The 18199-nt window shown below is 38.7% G+C and overlaps 2 protein-coding genes across 3 annotated transcripts in view; one reads left to right on the top strand and one right to left on the bottom strand.

The window, feature by feature from the left end:
* LOC143264018 (uncharacterized) overlaps nt 1–7511 on the bottom strand; it is a 29093-nt gene extending 21582 nt beyond the window's left edge. The window contains exon 1 of the mRNA XM_076529171.1: nt 7417–7511. The gene's annotated coding sequence lies outside the window, so the exon portion shown is untranslated. The remainder of the gene's footprint in view (nt 1–7416) is intronic.
* Nucleotides 1991–18199, top strand: part of LOC105663393 (uncharacterized) — a 119199-nt gene continuing 102990 nt past the window's right edge. The window contains exons 1-2 of one of the 2 annotated variants that reach the window (XR_013037361.1): nt 1991–2284; nt 14617–15901. Coding sequence is in view for 1 of the 2 variants with exons in the window: in XM_076529167.1 (XP_076385282.1) it covers nt 2261–2284 (24 nt within the window). In the remaining variant the exon portion in view is untranslated. Of the gene's footprint in view, nt 2285–14616; nt 15902–18199 lie in introns of those variants that run through there. The other variant, XM_076529167.1, reaches the window with a different exon arrangement.

The raw sequence follows: 18199 nt of genomic DNA, 5'->3' as shown, positions 1-18199 counted from the left end.
CATCGAACAGTAAACCATTCGGATATAGTAGATTCTCAAACTGACGTTCACACACAAAATGTAGAAAGATTCAGGAGGGGTGTAAGAACAAATAATCCTTACTATGGAACTCGTGAATATCCTTATATAAATTACCTCGCAGAATATTTATCTAAAAGAATTTTTGTCGAGAAAAATTTTTAACACACGCATTGTGAGTTTCTTTACAGTAAGAGGTTCCACATATCCATTAGATTATTGTAATACTGATTAAATTTTTATTGTACATATTCATCAACTGTTTTTTATATTATACCATAGTAATCGTCTGTTCATTATCAATCTATTGTATGGCCTTTATATGCTAATAAGTTTTTAATAAAGAACAAGCAACGGCTAAAACCTCTTAGATGTTACTCATGAGGGTGATCTTGACAACAAACGTCAAGGCTCACATAAAACGTAAGGTTTACTTAAGGGGTAACACCTCTCTAGAACCCGAAAAAGAGGCCTAACTTTGACAATTTATTTTGGAAGAACGACAAACGGAAAAGAATTTGTTTCCAGAGGGTTTATTTAACACATATTGAACTACAAAAAAATATTTTTTTATTGTCATTTTCGTACAAAATGGTGGCGACAGAGCTCATCGTCGGAAACACATTTTGCAAAAACACCGCCACGGAAGGACGGATTTCTCGTTATGTATGAGTCGTGGGATAAAAAATCAAAAGAATTTATAATCTATATACAATTAGCTTTGGAAGTACGTAGGGGTTTTTTGATTAATCAATTTTTGTGGAAGTTATGCGTTTTTTAAGGAATGAATCGATTTTTTGCATGAAAAATGAGCACTAAATTGTTTATAAAAAAAAAGTTTACATTCAATCAAAAAACGGCTACGTACTTCCAAAGACAATATTGTTGTGCAGCTAATGTAAAAATTTCAATTCGATCCATGCAATAGTCACCGAGAAATCCGTCCTCCCAGTATGAAGAAACTGGTTTCGAGAAAAACGCATTTGAAGTTTTATGAACATTTTAATCCTCAAATTCTCTATTCACCGCTAATCTGCAATGCGTGTATCATACATTTAGCTATCCTGATCAGTGTTTGCTACCTTCTACAGCTTTCTGGGTGCTTCTGTTTGTTTTGTAGGTAATAAGTAAACTTATTATTTTAAATGATAATAATAATATGAAAGCGATGAATTGCAGCATACTGCGCGAGTACTCAGTGCGCGCTCTGAGGCGCTGCGGCAAAATTAATAATTGAACCATTTAAAATTTGTTTTCTACTATAAATCAACGGCATTCCGTTCTTAAGACCCTAAAGTATCGTTTTAGCAAAAAAAATTGTCTTTTTGAAAATCCTAGAGTGGTGTTACCTCTCAAACTGCACTGAAAATACAGAAATTTAAAAACATGCTATTTAATTAGGCCGTTCTTCGGAGAACTAAATGTTGATATTCATCACTGTAACGTGAGTGTACTGAAATCGATATAGAAAGCGATGTATTGATAAAGCGTAGGACCCCTCGAACACGCGGATCAAGGTTATATTTGTAGTCCATTCATTTCAGAAGGCACCGAAATAAAGAATTAGACAAAATACATTTTACTTTGGTGCTCTTCAATAAAGCTCATTTACCAAAAAAACGCAATATGATTTGGATCGAAAATAAATTGTTTTCTCTTATTTTAATTAGAAGAATGTCAAAAATCTATTGACATAGATTTCATAGTAAACAAATGAAAATTAAAACATTTACGCTTGCACTGGTATTGTCTCAAGGATATAACCCAACCCAAATCTTGAAGATCTTAACCCCCTAATGGTGGAGACAACTTTTTTGTTAATATCACGTAGTTCACTTCCGTTTATATCGAGATTTTACTGTAAAGGGAAATATAGAGTTAGTTATCCCCTTGTTCCGGGGTGTACTTACGTTGGCGAGGAACCGAGAACACTTGTAAGAAGGAGGAAAGAGTGGGGAAACTAGTGCGAGCTGCGACTCTTCGTCAGTTGTCCTATACATATCAGTTAGTACGCGTCGTGGTTTCGTCATGTTCTTTTCGTGTCTACAAACAGTGCGCGTTAACGGTAGTGAACGATGATTTGTAAAAGTAAATACAAGTTTATCGTGTGTCGATAGAAATATTTAACGATAATTACCTATAATATTAAATGTTACCGAAAAAAAAAAATATTACTTATTCTCGTGACTGTGTGACCATTAAATTTTTTCGATATGTATTTCATGATGCTGCATAACTCCGAATGGTGTTAGATCGTACCGAATTGGTGAGTCTTAAAAATATGTTGTTACTTTTTTCGCTGTAAAAATAACACTTGTTTAAATTTATTTGCATTTTTATTTTATTTTGTCACTATTTGATGCGTATTTTAAATGCTTCCGTATTTCGTATATACTGTTAATGTGGTTTTTATTTATCCCTCGTGAAAATTAATTTCGAACTTTTGACTATGCTTAGAATGGCAAAAAATTATGCAAAGTTTTAGCTCAATTGAATCTTCAAAAAATATAACAAGTTCGCGAAGATTGAAATAATTATTTAAAATCATACCAAGCTGATTTTGTTAAAATACCCGTTTAATTATTAATTAAGCCAAAAATGTAGGAATTGTAGAATTTTGTGAGAAACGTCTTTCATACTTTATCCATATTTTTTCCAATACCGAACTGTGTTTGAAATTGATTAAAAAAAAAAAAAAAAAATTTAAACTACTTTCACATAGACAAAATCTTATTTTTAAACTTCAAATATGTTTCGAACATTCTTCATTTACAAGAACTAGAAACTTACACGTTTTAATCTTTAAGAACTACTTTTTTAAATAAAACTTTATTGAACAGTCGGAAAAATACAGAATTTATTCAAACGGAAATCGACATATGTGTAACGACTCTGGAACCTAGATTCAGATAGTTACTAGCGCTAGTAAGGTAAAGAGCGGCTTTTACCAACTGAACGACTCGTTTTGGAAAATAACTAAATCTAAAGATTGTGGGATTCGTGTGGTGTGCGGTTAAGGAGTGAAATTCACAGGTCAATATCTTTCAACAATAAGGTTTATTCAATAAAATAACGAAGATGATGAATTTAACGAATAACAAGTAACAAATAACAACAAAATAAGAAAAGTATACTGGTTTGATCAAAAGAAACTAAATAGACTGATATAATATTGATAACAATAGAACTTGGTAAATTAAACAATATGTAATAGATAATTGTGAATCTAACTAAGTCTGATTCTCACTAGTTAATACTTTATATTATTTCGTACCTAAGTCTGACTTCGGATAAAGCTAACTTCACTTTTATATAATTACTGAATTTGATATTCTATATTATTTAATTCTTGTTCGAACGCTATCGCAATGACAAAGTTTATATTGATTAATACGTTTGTAGTTTATATAATGAATATTCTTTACGGAATTATTAATATGTAATATTAGCGCGTGATAGTCTACCGCAGCGAGGAACACGACCTAAGTGTGATTCTCTAAGTGTACCTAAATACGCTTTCGCAAAGTTAGACAGATTAACGATTTTATCTATTATCTAACGCGGTGTAGTCGACTACTGAGATTACGCTAATGACAGAACAATATTCTTGTACTAATTCAAGTTCAAAGTTTGTTTGAATCTAAATGAATTAATTACTCGGAACAGTTACTCTTTTAATTTGACTCGACAACTAATTGTTCATGACCCTTTGTGTCAAAACGAACACTGACAGCCAAAACCAGATCGCTTAATTGGGGAGCCTGCGTTAGCTAGCTACTAGAACGACCCAACGATACAGGAAAAGGGTGAACAGTATAAGTTCAACAGGGTAGCAAATCAATTGATTCTAATATAAAATCGTAATTGCTGAACTGCCACCCAAAAGACACGGGCTTCAGAGACCAAACCGCTCAAATGGGGAGCCTGCGTTAGCTAGCTACGAAACGACCCAGAGCGAGCTCCGAGAATTTGATGGCGCGTTAGCAATCCGATGTAAAATCAAATATGAGTAGCTGAGAGCTATCCTTTCGATATCTTAGCCTTTCTTGGCGCCAAGTATAGCACTCTCCTAGCGGAGTTTCAGATACGAGACCATTTGAATGGGGAGCCTGCGTTAGCTAGCTACTAGAACGACCCACGACCAAGTATCCAAATGGCGTATACCCGCTTTACCAGTCAAGTATTAAGAATCGTTGCGGCTCTTCACAGCGAAAACTGTTCCGGTTATACTTATCTGAAGACTTCTAGCTGGCTCGACTTCGAAAACTGTTCTGCGATTTTGGCGAGCTCCGCTCGGTCTTTTATACTCGCCAGCCTGGCTAATTCTCGGAAAACCCCCATAACGTCGAAATATATAATTGTCGTATAAATTCGCAATTAGACATTAATTGTGCAAACGAACGATTTAATTACATTATTAATATTGCATTCTACATAATGGTTTATATTCCTGTCATAAAAATAGTAATTTAATAGTGTTTTAATGAAAATTGCATTTTCTATCTCTTTCTATGTACTACGCACGACTTCTATACGGATCGGAGCTAAATGTATAAGCATACGATGCTTCTAGAACATTCCATTGAACAACATTATAATTTACAATATATACTGCAATAAATTAACGTTTGACTTTAATTCTGGATAACATAATATTAGTACGCTATATATATATTGACTGATTTGTTTAGCTAATGGTTTTTGATAATTAATAATATCGAAATTTAGGTATTACTGTTGAGGCTTTCGGGTGTAAGCCGTGTCCTAAAGGAAGCGAGTTCCCAACGTTTCGCCAGCATTGCAGCTAGCTTCATCAGGGGTTACACTGATACTGGTGCGACTGGTGTTATGTCGCACCTTATATTGCGGTGCGATGCTCACGTTCCGGATCGTTGACTGTTCTGGTTGATTGCTTGCGTCCAATCAGAAAGTGGGACTTTTTTGATTGTGCACACAATTAAAAAACTGGGAAGAGCGTGTGCCAGATTGGGTTAATGTGATATCCTGTTTCCCGGTTGATGTTGTTCGGGTGTTTCCGTATTTCTATTGCTTCCCTGTGCTTTCGGGGAAGATAGGCTGATGTTTTTGCCAATACTTCGGTTTTTTCAAACAGGATTTTGTGCCCAGTTGTAATCTGGTGTTCCACCACGGCTGATTGAATGTAGCCCAACCAGACGCAACGCTCATGTTCCTTGAGTCTGGTGTTCACGCTCCTCCCAGTTTCGCCGATGTATACTTGACCGCATGAGCATGGGATTTTGTATACCCCTGGTGTAGACAGCTGCGGCTGCGGGTCCTTGGGGGAGGTGAGGAGTTGTCCTATTTTGGTATGAGTTGTGAAAACAGTCCTAATGTTGTGTTTCCTGAGGATTCTGCCTATGCGGTCGGTCGTACCTTGAATGTATGGCAGGAAGGTAGTGGCGTGTTCTTTGTCGTGTGTGTCTGTCGTGTGGTTGTGTGTCGGTTTTGTTGTGTGGTTGGTCAGTCGGTCTATGGTGCGATTAATTTTGTGTTTGGAGTAACCGTTTTGTTGTAGCGTAGAACTGATGTGTTCCAGTTCATTGGCCAGGTTCTCTTGTTCGCTAATGCAGGTTGCTCTGTGGATGAGAGATGTGATTACGGAATTCTTTTGGGAAGGGTGGTGGTGGGATGTAGCATGTTGGTATCGGTTGGTATGTGTAGGTTTCCTGTATGACGCCGGGCCGTGAAAGCCTCAAGTCTCTTTTAATATCGAAATTGTAAAATGTATTTCTATCCTTCTCTAAGTAACGCTAGAATTCCAGGAAATTCGGGGCGAGCTTCGCGGCACGTAAACACATAGCATTGCAGAATTTTCCATACAAAACTATACATTTATTACAATGGCTATAAAATAATACATTAATTTTGTTTTTAAATATATTAACTTAGCTTTTGATTGATTTAATGAAAAATATTACTCCTTTTAAATTAGAAACATAAAATAATTATTAAAATTAAAAATATAAATACATTGGTTACCGACCGTCGAAATTAAATACATAAGTTCGATATATGTCGGTAATAGTTTAATACTGTCGGTTGCTTCACGGTATTTCGCGGCTAGCTCGGTAACGGCCCGCGACCCCGCTTCGCTCGCGAATTCTCGATCGGCCCCTCTCGACCGTGCCCGCGACGATGACCGCCGCGGCGCCTCCGCGGATTCGCGAGCGCGTAGCACTTCGGCGCCCGATCCGAACCCGTTCGATATCGCTTTATTTTATTTGATAATTGGGCGCCAGACGCTTCTCAGCGTCGCGATAAAGAACTTAGACGCGAAACGAGACTCTATAGCGGGAAGATGGGGAAATCGTTTATGTCGATCTCGGAAAACGCGGAAGATTCGAATCGGCGGCGGAACGGCTCGGTAGCTCAGTATCCGAACGCAATGGTAGAGTGGCGGGATTCTTTAAGGGTAAAGGAGCTAGACGCGGAGGCGGACGAGAGTACGTGATTCGGGATACTTCGCGAGAAACCTCAAGTTAGCGGTATTTGTTAACAGCGGTGTTTTATTTAATATCTAAGTAACCTAGGCGTACAGTGTGATCCAGTATCGGAATTTGATTTAACCGTAACGTTCTCGGCGGAAGGCCGAGATACGATCTCCGCGAGATTTTAACCACGGAAACGAAATATGCAAGTTCCTAAGCGGAATACAATCTTTGATATTTCCTCGATTCCCGGAACGGTACGCGACGCAACTAATTTAACGGAAACGCAACGCAAATACTTAACCAAACGCGACGCAATTATTCTAACGGAACGCAACGCGGCGAAACGCGACGAGACGCGACGGGACGCGACGAGACGCGACGTAACGCAATTATACTAAACGCAACGGAATCTAACGCACTTAGTTTTATACGAGACGCGATTTAATTCTACACGCGGAACGATTCTGTATCGGCGACCGTCTAGAGAGAGAAAGCGAGAAGTTACGCGACAAACACGAAATGTCCGGTACGACAAACATGCACTTTACGTTCTACTCCCGTACCAAGAGTTCGCGAAATCGAGACGTGGGAGGGTACAATATTGTCAAAGGCCTACTCGAGACGATACTTTAATTGTAGCTTACGCTGTACCATTCCCCGGTACAGGTTCGGTGATCCGGCCGAGTGGCGATTCGAGAGATCGAGAAGCGATCTCTCGACGACACGAAAAAGTCCGGACGTCGGGATCCGCGACCGTCCCGGACAGGGGCCCCCGGGTTTCTTTACCCTTCTAACTTAAGCTAATTTCCCTACGATACAAAGCCACTCCGGTCACACTTTGCACAACCTGCCCGTGAATGGCAAGCCAGGTGGTCTACAACCCACGATATGACGATCTCGATTTCGCGCTCTCTACAAATATATAGCGGTAATTGAGGGGGCTTACCAAGGTGTCCAAACACGTGGCGGCCGCTCGGGATGCGGGAAGTGGGTTTTTTCCTCACGGAACGCTATTGAACTTTTGTCGAAAAAACTAAGGCAAATGCCGAATACAGAATAAGGATCCGCGAGCCCTTGCGCCGGTATTAGGACACCTCGTAGCCTACCCCCACCCTCTGCCGGAGTTTCCGAATTCTGTCGAAATCTTCTTCGGCAGGGCTTCTTCCGTCTCCGCAGCCTCTCTTCTTCTATCGTAGGGCCGGAGCGGCGAAGCGGCAGGGAATCGGCACTTTCCTTCGGCGTACATCGGTATCGCGCTGGGTTCTCTCCTCTTACTCCGCTGCCTCTCTTCGTCAATCGGTGGATCCGAGCGGGGCAGCGGCAGAGCAACGGCGTTTTCCCTCGACGTACGTCGCTCCTTCGTTGACCGTGACGTCATTCTCCGGCGGTACATATGAAATAGTATAGCGGCAGAATTTGTTCTTACGATAGTATACGCGCTTCGTTCTCTCTCTAGACGGTATTTGACTGCGACCTATGACCCGTCCGGTCTCCCGAGGAGGATCCTTGTGACGGGTATAAAATACCACGTGACAAGGTAACGGTCCTAATATGTCTAATGAAACTTTATCGAATGCGTCCAATGGGGTGTCTGTAATAACCATTGGCTCTTTATTTTTAACGCGTACCAACTTATTCCTTTGGCAGTCAATACAAGTTTTAATAAAATCAGCTATGTTCTTTTTCATATTTTTCCAGTAGTAATTGTCTCTGACACGGTGGTAAGTCTTCCTAATTCCTTTATGTCCCCCAGTAGGTGTAGTATGATTTTCCTGGATAATGGAAATTCTCTCTTCGAATGACGGAGTCTTAATGTCTCCAGTACAAATTGTGATTCGAATAGGTATGTCAGCAAAGATTATGTATATTAATTTTCTAAGGTACTTATCATTCGGTCGGAACATTCGGTAAACTATAAAATTAGTTCGGTAAACTAATTTTATGTTTCTTAAGGAGCAACGCAAGTTTCCTAAGAATTTGTGGTAATTCCTTTTTTGATGTGACTGTTATGCCAAACAACCATTGTTTCCTTAATTTAATTTGGATTATTTCTTCCGTTATTCTTGATTTTCTTACTTTACTAACAGTAAGTTCTCCACCTTCCTTTTTGATTTTAATAGGAGTTACTGGACCGGATTTGTTTAATATTTCAGGTTTATAAGGAGGAGTTTCTTCTTTTGAGGATTCTGGAGAGGAAGAGTCGGCGTTAATTTTAGGAGGATCTTTAAATAGGTGTTTGGGAATTATGGCATCTTCATCTACCTCTTCTATTTCATCCCCAATTACTACAGGATCGTTTTTCCTTAAAATAAGTGGTGGCGGAGTTTTTACTTTAAATTCTGAGGGTGGTGGATGTATTTCTGCTTGTACTTCCATTTTAAAATCTTCATTTCCTTTTTAGCTAGTCATTTCCTCGTCCGAATCGTCTGTATCATAGTAGTTTGACTCGTCGGAGGTTTCTTCTTGTTTCATTTTTCTTCGTTTATTTGGTAATCGATCAGCACTCGTGTCTTCTAATGGACGCGTAGGGTATTGGTGAAACTTCTTTTTCTTCTTAACTTCTCGCGAACTGGTCGTTGATTCCCGTGGTCGGGTTTCATATTGATGCCATTCTTTCCTTCTTTTGATTTCTTTGGAGCTAGACGTAGCTGAATCTCGCGGACGAGTTTTATATTGATGCCACTGTTTCTTCTTTTTGATTTCCCTTTTAATATCAGTGCTTGTAGTTGATGATCGAGGCCTTTTGGAATTGACTGGTAGTACTTTTGTCTGAACGGGATTACGGGATAGTGCGTCGGTATTAGCGTTCAAACTTCCAGCTTTGTACTTGATTTCATAATCGTACTCGCTTAGTTTTATTCGCCATCGTAGTAACCTCGATGTTGGATCGGCGACACTGTTCAACCAGACCAAAGGTTTGTGGTCCGTGATAAGGAAGAATTTCCTTCCGTAGACGTATGGGCGGAAATGGTGTACTGCATAGACTATGGCAAGTAATTCTCGCTCCGTAGTCGAGTACCGTGTTTCAGCAGGGTTAAGAACTCTTGAAGCATATGCGATAGGCTGGTTCTTTCCAATTTCACCCTGGCTGGGGATAGCTCCAATTGCTATGCCTGACGCATCTGTGGTAATGTTAAATGGTTTGTTGAAATCCGGATGCGTTAGGATTGGCTCTTTACACAAGCTTTCCCTAAGGATGGTAAAGGCTTCTTGTTGGAGATGTGTCCATTCAAACTTCCGCTCCTTCTTTGTCAGGTCCGACAGTGGTTTAGCTAACTTCGAAAAATCCTTAATAAATCTTCTATAGTACCCGCAGAGTCCTAGGAACTGCCGTACGTTTTTTTATTGTTTCCGGCACTGGAAATTTTTCTACTGCCTCTATTTTCTTGGGGTCTAGTTTTACTCCGTTTTCATCGATGATATGGCCCAAGTACGTCACTTCTTTCTTCAGGAACTCACACTTGTCAGGCTGCAGGCTTAGGTTGGCATCTCTTAGTCTCTCCATTAATTTGTGGAACTTGATTTCGTGTTCCCTAAGTGAACTGGCGTAAATTACAATATCGTCTAGGTATACGAATATTTCTATTCCTTGAAGTCCGGATAGTACATTGTCCATTAGTCGTTGAAATGTGGCCGGTACGTTCTTCAGTCCGAACGGCATTCTATTGAATTCGTAATGGCCATAGGGGGTTGAAAATGCAGTTTTACTTTTATCGTCAGGATGCATAGGAATTTGGTGAAATCCTGATTTTAAATCAAAAATTGAAAAATATTTGGCACTTCCTAATTGGTCCAAGATGTCGGTGATGTTAGGAAGAGCATATGCATCACCAATTGTTTTTTCGTTTAATTTTCTAAAGTCGATTACCAATCTCCATTTCTTTTTACCTTGCGAATCTTCTTTTTTAGGTACAATCCACAGAGGTGAATTGTAAGGTGATGTTGACTGTTCTATTATACCCTTTTGGAGGAGATCATCGATTTGCCTATTAATCTCTTCTTTATGGTACTGTGGATATCTGTACTGTTTAACATTAATTGGTACGTCATCGGTAGTAATGATCCGGTGGTGTACTTTATTTGTTGCTGCTAAATCTTCCCCGGGCAAGTTAAATCTATCTGCATGTTTCCTAATTAGATTTTCAACACTAGATTTTTCTTCAGAATTCAGATGGTCTAAACGTAATAGGTTAAATAATTTTTGTACCCTAGGTGCATCTGGTGTAGGTAAATTTTCGATGGGTGATTCTTCAAATGGTTGTAATTCTACTTCTGGCATAGGAATTTTAATTTCTTCAGAGGAAACATTAATTGCGTAAATAAATGCTACTCCGTTTCTATTAGTGACAATAGCGTTACCGAGATGTAAATTTGAATTTATATTTAATTTAGGAATGTATCCAGTGCTGACATGAGTATTTAAGACTTTAATTGGAATCACGTCTCTTTCTCTCGGTTTTATATGAATAATCGGATCTTCGAATGGTATTGTGAAGTCCTTAGTAATTACAATAGATTTCGAGTAATTAATAACTGCTTCAGTGTTTTGGAAAAATTCATTCCCGAGAATTCCATCTTGTTCTATTGGCAAATTTTCAGCAATGTGTAATATTGTCTCGTGGTTAAATATCTTCATTTTGACGTATCCTGTTGTAGAAATTTTCCCTTTAGTAATACCACTTAATTGCAAACAGACATCTGTATGAATTTGAGTAGGGTGTGATAATGACGATTCTTTAATTAAATTTAAATCAGATCCCGTATCGATCATAAGTAAGGCTGACCCGTTTTGAAAAATTCTATTTTTGACTGTGATGCTAGGAGGTTTTTTAATAACTTTAATAGGTATTATGAAATTTGTTTTACTACGCACCTGCTCAGTCTTTTTATCCTGATATGCTTTTTTCCTGCATTGTTCTACCGTATGCCCAATATTTTTGCAAAATGAGCAAGTAGGAGGAGGAGGCTTAGCTTCTGGAGGCCTTCTAAGAATACTTTGGCTAGCTATCTGGACTGTTTGGACTTGGGGCTGTATGCTGTGGCCCTGGTTGTCCTTGGTTAGTTTCCGTCCATGGTCTTCTCGGTTGATTTACATTTCGACAGTCCTGCGTTCTATGCCCTAACCTTTGGCAGTGTTGATAGAATTTTTGCTGCCATTGTATCCTAGCCGTCTGCTGAGACCCTGGTATATAATTCGGACGCCTATAACTACTAGCGCGAGAGTAATCTTCTGCCATTTTTAAGCGAACTTGATTTTCCCTAAATTCTGCTTCGGCGAGAATCGTTGCGCTAATCGCGTCGTCTAAGAATATATATTCATGACTTCGTAGCCTATCATAAATCTCTGGCCTTAGACCTGTTAGAAATGCCCTAACTGCGTTTGTCTCGGCGGTTTTGTTATATTGCGGCGCTAACTGCGGTTGCTCTATTTCATTACAATTTTTCATTTGCAGTAAAAGACTCGAAACACGACTACTATAGTCTACTACTGCTTCATTCGGCATTTGTGCCACTTTAGAGAGATCGCCATATAATTGATATGAAGTATATAGCGGTGCAAAGCGTGATTTTAGGACAGTAAGTAATTCGTCAATAGTATTATAATCGCCACTGGAAATGACCCTAGACGCTTGCCCGAATAATTTATTCTTAATTAGCTGAACTAAACCGTACTCGGCGTGAGGTGAAATAATACTTTTTGCATTTAGACAATTTTTCGTGAATTGATTCAAAGGAATATTATGACCGTCGAATGCAGGTACAATATCTGCGGCATCCCGTATACTAATCTGAGGAACGGGGAGAGTAGTGCTCTCTGACTGAATTCCTAAACTTCCTTCCTGAGCTTCTAATTCGTTATCCATTTTGAGTAACAAAATCTAATTTACTATAATTAATTATTATATGTATTATTTATTATATATATATATTTTTTTTTCCTTTTATATTTTTCTCTCTATGTATATACTTTTCAAGTGCCTATTCTTTATTTTAGATATGAATGATCTTGACCTCCGCAGAGAAAAGTTCTCTTACCACACAGGAGATCAGTGACACGTATCTGCAGCTACGTTCAATGACCTATTCCTGAACTATCCCACCGCTGTCACCAAAAAAAAATTATTTTTTTCTCTATTTAAAACGTGTAACGACTCTGGAACCTAGATTCAGATAGTTACTAGCGCTAGTAAGGTAAAGAGCGGCTTTTACCAACTGAACGACTCGTTTTGGAAAATAACTAAATGTAAAGATTGTGGGATTCGTGTGGTGTGCGGTTAAGGAGTGAAATCCACAGGTCAATATCTTTCAACAATAAGGTTTATTCAATAAAACGATAAGAAATGAAACTAACAAATAACAATAACAACAAATAAAGAAAAGTATATAGATTATAAATGATTAATTAGAATAGAGAAACTAAATAGATCTTGATATAATGATAATAATAGAAATAATAGAATTTAACAAATATGTTGTGGCGGTTTCACTCCCACGCTCATCGCCACTAGACGGCGCATAGGATCGAGACCTAGACTTTCTCGCTAGTACTCAAAGAGCTTTCCTATTCATGTATATAGTTCCTGTCCATTCCTTCCTTACATCCCCGCGTCTAAGGCAAGGGCCTGCTAGAACGCCTTACTGATGAGTCCACTAGCGGGCCCCGGATGAAACGTTCTCCCTCTCCTTTCCTTTTCCTAGCTCCCTATTATAACTAGACGAACCGCCAAAATGTAATAGATAATCTTGATTTTACGATATAAAACTCGCTGGTTAATAATTTATATTGGACTGTATCTAATTCTGATCTCTGATAAAGTTAACTTCGCTTTTATACGTATTCGATTCTCGTGTTCGAAGTTATCGCAATGACAAAATTTATCTCTATTTGTACGATTGATTTGTATAAATGTTCTTTGACGATATTAATTAATATTAGCGCTTTATAATCTACCGCTGCGAGGAATTTGACCTAAGTGAGATTCTCGAAACGCACCTAAATACGCTTTCGCAAAAATTAGACAGATTTATCTACTATCTAACGCGGTGTAATCGATTACGGAAATGACGCTAAGTGAGAACAGTATTCTTTTATTAATTCAAATGACCAAAATTTACCTGAATCTGAGGAACTACTCTTCGGAACAATTACTCTTATGATTTGACTCGACAACTAAATGGTTCATGACCCTTTTAGCCAAAACGAATACTGACATCCGAAACGCTTAACATGTTGAGTGCCACGCGCTTTTGTAAGGAAATCCCAGTCAGGCCACGCACGCTGCCTAGAAGCGCGCTGGTATCGTGGTACAGCAATGCTTTTTATGCTTACCATGTTTTAATAAAATCCATTAATAATAGAATCCCGTATTAAATAAAAATTAAGTGGACTTTAAATAAATTTTAGGTAACAACTTAAAACAATGTAAATTTTTTAGTTTATGTCATATTTTACACTGTCAGTCACCGGTGACTGACGCGGCCTGAACGGAAAATTCAGTGTCAGTCACCAATGACTGACGTGGCACTCAACGTGTTAATTGGGGAGCTCTGCGTTAGCCAGCTACTAAAACGACCCACGACCAAGTACAAATGGCGTATACTCGCTTGACCAATCAAGTATCAAGATTCGTTGCGGCTCTTGACAGCGAAAATTGTTCTGAGTTCTTATTCTTATCAGAGAAAGTTGTGACTAGCTCGACTTCGAAAACTGTTCTGCTTTTAGACGGGTTTCGCTCGCCCTTTTATACTCGCAGGTTCGACGAATTCCTGGAATTTCTGTGACGTCAGAATATCTAAATGTTCATATAACTTCGTTATTATACATTAATTATAAAATCGAACGGTTTAATTATGATTTAAATGTCGCTCTTTAATTTCTGGCTAACAATTTGATATTAAAATAGTAGTATAACGGTGTTTTAGCGAAAAATACATTTTCTGTCCTTTTCTAATTAACTGCGCACGAATTCTACGAGAGTCGAATCTATTCCGATTTACAGCTTTTTAATTGAAGAAAATAATTGTGGTTCCGGGTATGAGTAGTTTAATACTGGTTGATTTTACGTATATAAATTGATTTAGCTAATTAATTAATTTAATGTTTGATAATGCCGTAAATAGAAATAGTATCGCTTTCTTTTTCTAGGATCAGCGCTTATCTCAAGGATTTCGGGCGAGTATCGCGGCACGTAGGCACATCATAGCGTAACAGAAATTTCTTATATGTACAAACTATTTATTAGAAAAATAAAATAAAATAATACATAATCTTGTTTTAATCGTTCTAACTTAATGTTCAATTATTTTTATGGAAGATATTACCTACTCTAAATCAAAATCATAAGTTAATTAATATAAATGAAAATATGTATATATATTGATTACCGACTGTCGAATTTGGTAGATCGATAATCGATACGTGACCCATCGTCGGTAATTTTGGCAATCACTGTCGGTAATTAACTATTCTAACCGGTGGGTACAAGATTGTCGCGACGTTGAAGGGAGCCAAAAAACTTCTCCAGGGACGCTACACCTTCCCCCTCATCGAAGTCTCTTGTCCTCAAGAGACTTTTTGTTGGTGGCTCGCTCAGTGGTGCATTTTTGGCACTTGCAGAATTCCGTGTTGTTCCGGGGTGACACTGCGCCTCGTCCAAATAACCACAGGATTTTCCAATTTTCACGTCGCGGGTCTCCGCGGTTGATGCTTTTGTATGTCTCGTATGGTGGGTTGGGTGTGTCAATTTTGACTATTTTCCATTCGTTGGTGGATTTTTTCTGATCGAATCGAATCTCAATTACGTATATGCGGAATATGTGTATGCGTAATTATTTTACCTGGCCTAGATTTTTCTGTATCTTTGACTTTAGATTTCTTGTCACGGCTTTCCTTCCTGCTCGGCGTGTCATGTTGCTTGTAATGTGCTTCGTTGTCTATTACTATGGGATTTATTGTGGCGTGATCAATCATGGCGCGATTAATTATGGCGTCGCTGATTGTCGCGATTACGTAACGGCGTGTGCTAATTACGGCGTAATTTAGAATTTATTATTATTTTTACTCGTTTTGCTTTCATAACTTAGCCTTATGGGTGGTGTTAGTTATTTAGCAGAAAAAAAGTGTTCAGTCATAACTTTATTTAATATGCACATATATGTATATATTTAATCAGTAGATTTTTATATTCAGAACTGGTGGAATCGGACATCTTCTAATTCTATTACGGGGTAGTTCCCGTCCGAGTTCAGGAGGACCCCTGTGTGGAATGCCTCCTCTTCGACGCTATCCATTTGTAAAATGCGATTTCGGCAGGTGGTACAGGCCATCGCGGGCAGCATGACAGAAAACCTCTGCTTACAACGCATACATCGGGCCTTCCGTGTTGCTGAGTCGTATTTTATGAAATGGTGGTTTCCTATATGCGAATATATGTACGAACATATTTTATTCTAGATATCATTATTAGGATATAATGAATATTTTTCTTTTTATGCTTTTCTGCGCTCCACCATTCCTTCTTGGCATCAGGGTGCGCAGTGCTTACGCAATTCCCGCACAATCGTCCCACGCTCTGGTTAAACTTGTAGGAGAAGGCGATTCTCCTATCTTTCATGCAGATCGCTGATTGCAGGTGGTTGTCTGCTGGAGTTTCCATTTTTCCACAGGTTTTGATTAATCTCTTCACTTTCTTTTTGTGACTGTTCCTTCGGATGGCACACTTACTAATGACTCCTTGTTCGTACGGCTACGCCCTTACGCACGTATTCATCTTTCTGTCGATTTCCAATTATTCAGTTGTAAATAGGCCCGCTTAACTCGATCCTTATGTACGATTCTCCTTTTGTTCCTACGGTCTATTTGTAACTCTACGTTATTGTCCCCTACGATACGTGTAATCTTGTAAGGGCCTGAGTATTCCTTCTTAAGTTTATTCTTCCGTGCCGGATTAAGGAGGAATACGTCCTCGCCTGTCTCATAATGAATCGGTCGGATCTTCTTGTCATAGTAATGTTTCTGTCGGTGTTTCGCCTGTTCGAGATTGTTTCGTGCAGTTTTCCGGAAATTGTTTTGTGATAAGATCGTCGACGTAGTCCGGATAAGTGCATATTGCATCTTCTGTTGGAAAATTCGGCGGTTGTTCTGCTTTCCTACCGAATACTAACTCGTGAGGAGTAAATCTTGTACCTTCGTGGAGACTGGTGTTGTAGAAAAACATCGCTTGCGGTAGCCATTCATCCCATTGTTTTTCTACTGTGAGAAAGTGTTTTAGATATTCTATTAATACTTGGTGGCTTCTTTCTAGGGATCCATTTGACTGCGGATGGAAAGACGACGTTCTGTATGCCCGTATGTGGAATATTTTAGCTAACTTCTTCATTAAAGCGCTCATGAAACATGCCCCTTGGTCAGTTAAAATCGCCTTTGGAGAGCCAAATGTGCAAATAAAGTGCTCAGTGAATGCTTTCGCTACGTCTTCTGCGGTCATTGAGGCGATTGGTGCTGCTACTGAATATTTAGTTAAATTATCTTGGATGGTCAATATATAGCTGTATCCTCTTGAGGTTAATGGTAAGGGTCCTAATATATCCATCGAGATTTTATCGAATGCATCTAGGGGAGTATCCGTAATTACCATGGGTTCTTTATTTTTTACACGAACTAATTTGTTTCTCTGACAGTCTATACAGGTTCTTACAAAATCGACTATCTCTCTCTTCATATTCTTCCAATAATAATTCTCTGACGCGATGGTAAGTTTTTCGTATTCCTTTATGCCCCCCGGTGGGTGTTATATAATTTTCTTGAATTATAGGGATTCTTTCCCCGAACAATGGAGTCTTAATATCCCCGGTGCAAATGGTGATACGTATAGGCATGTCAGCAAAAGTTAAGTGTATTAATTTTTTAAGATTTTTGTTATCTGGTAAGCTAAGGTCACTAATTTTATTTTTTCGGAGGAGTAACGCGAATTTCTTAAGGGTCTGAGGTAATTCCTTTTTTGATATGATGGTTACGCCGAATATCCATTGCTTCTTCAATTTAAATTGAGTTATTTCCTTTTCAGGTGCTGGTTTGATTTTCTTCCTCTTGGTGAATAACTCCGACTCGGAATCAAGAGGAATTCCTTGGGAGTCCCAAAATACTGCTATTGGTCCTTTTCTTGTCCAGAGATGATCTTTCATTTCGATTACAGAGCTTGTTACTTCTTCTGTTATCCTTGGTTTTCGCACTTTACTTACTATAAGTTTCTCGTTTTATTTTAATGGGAGTTATTGGACCCGATTTATTTAACTTTTTAGGCTCGTAAGGAGGTTCTTCTTCCTCTTCTCTCTCGGATTCTGAAGATGGAGGTGCAGCATTAATTTTCGGTGGATCTCTAAATAGATGTTTGGGAATTATTGTTTCTTCACTGAATTCTTCTATTTCATCTCCGATTACCAGAGGGTCGTTTTTCCTTAATACTAGTGGCGGTGGAGTTTTCGCCTTGAATGCGCAGGGTGGTTGATGAATTTGTGCTTGAACTTGCATTTGGTGTTCTTTATTTCTTCCGTAGTTAATAACTTCTTCATTTTCCCTCTCGTTAATGGTATCTTCTTCGGAACCGTCTGTATCGTAATAGTTCGATTCGTCGGAGCTTATTTCTTCTTCTTTTATCCCTTTCCTGCGTTTATGAGGAAGTGCGTCTGAATTTTTATCTTCCAATGGACGAGTAGGGTATTGATGATAC

This window comes from Megachile rotundata, chromosome 2 (assembly GCF_050947335.1).
Source record: "Megachile rotundata isolate GNS110a chromosome 2, iyMegRotu1, whole genome shotgun sequence".
In the NCBI taxonomy this organism is placed as follows: domain Eukaryota; kingdom Metazoa; phylum Arthropoda; class Insecta; order Hymenoptera; family Megachilidae; genus Megachile; species Megachile rotundata.
Note: the sequence above shows the minus strand (reverse complement) of the source record. Positions and strands in the feature narration are given on the sequence as shown.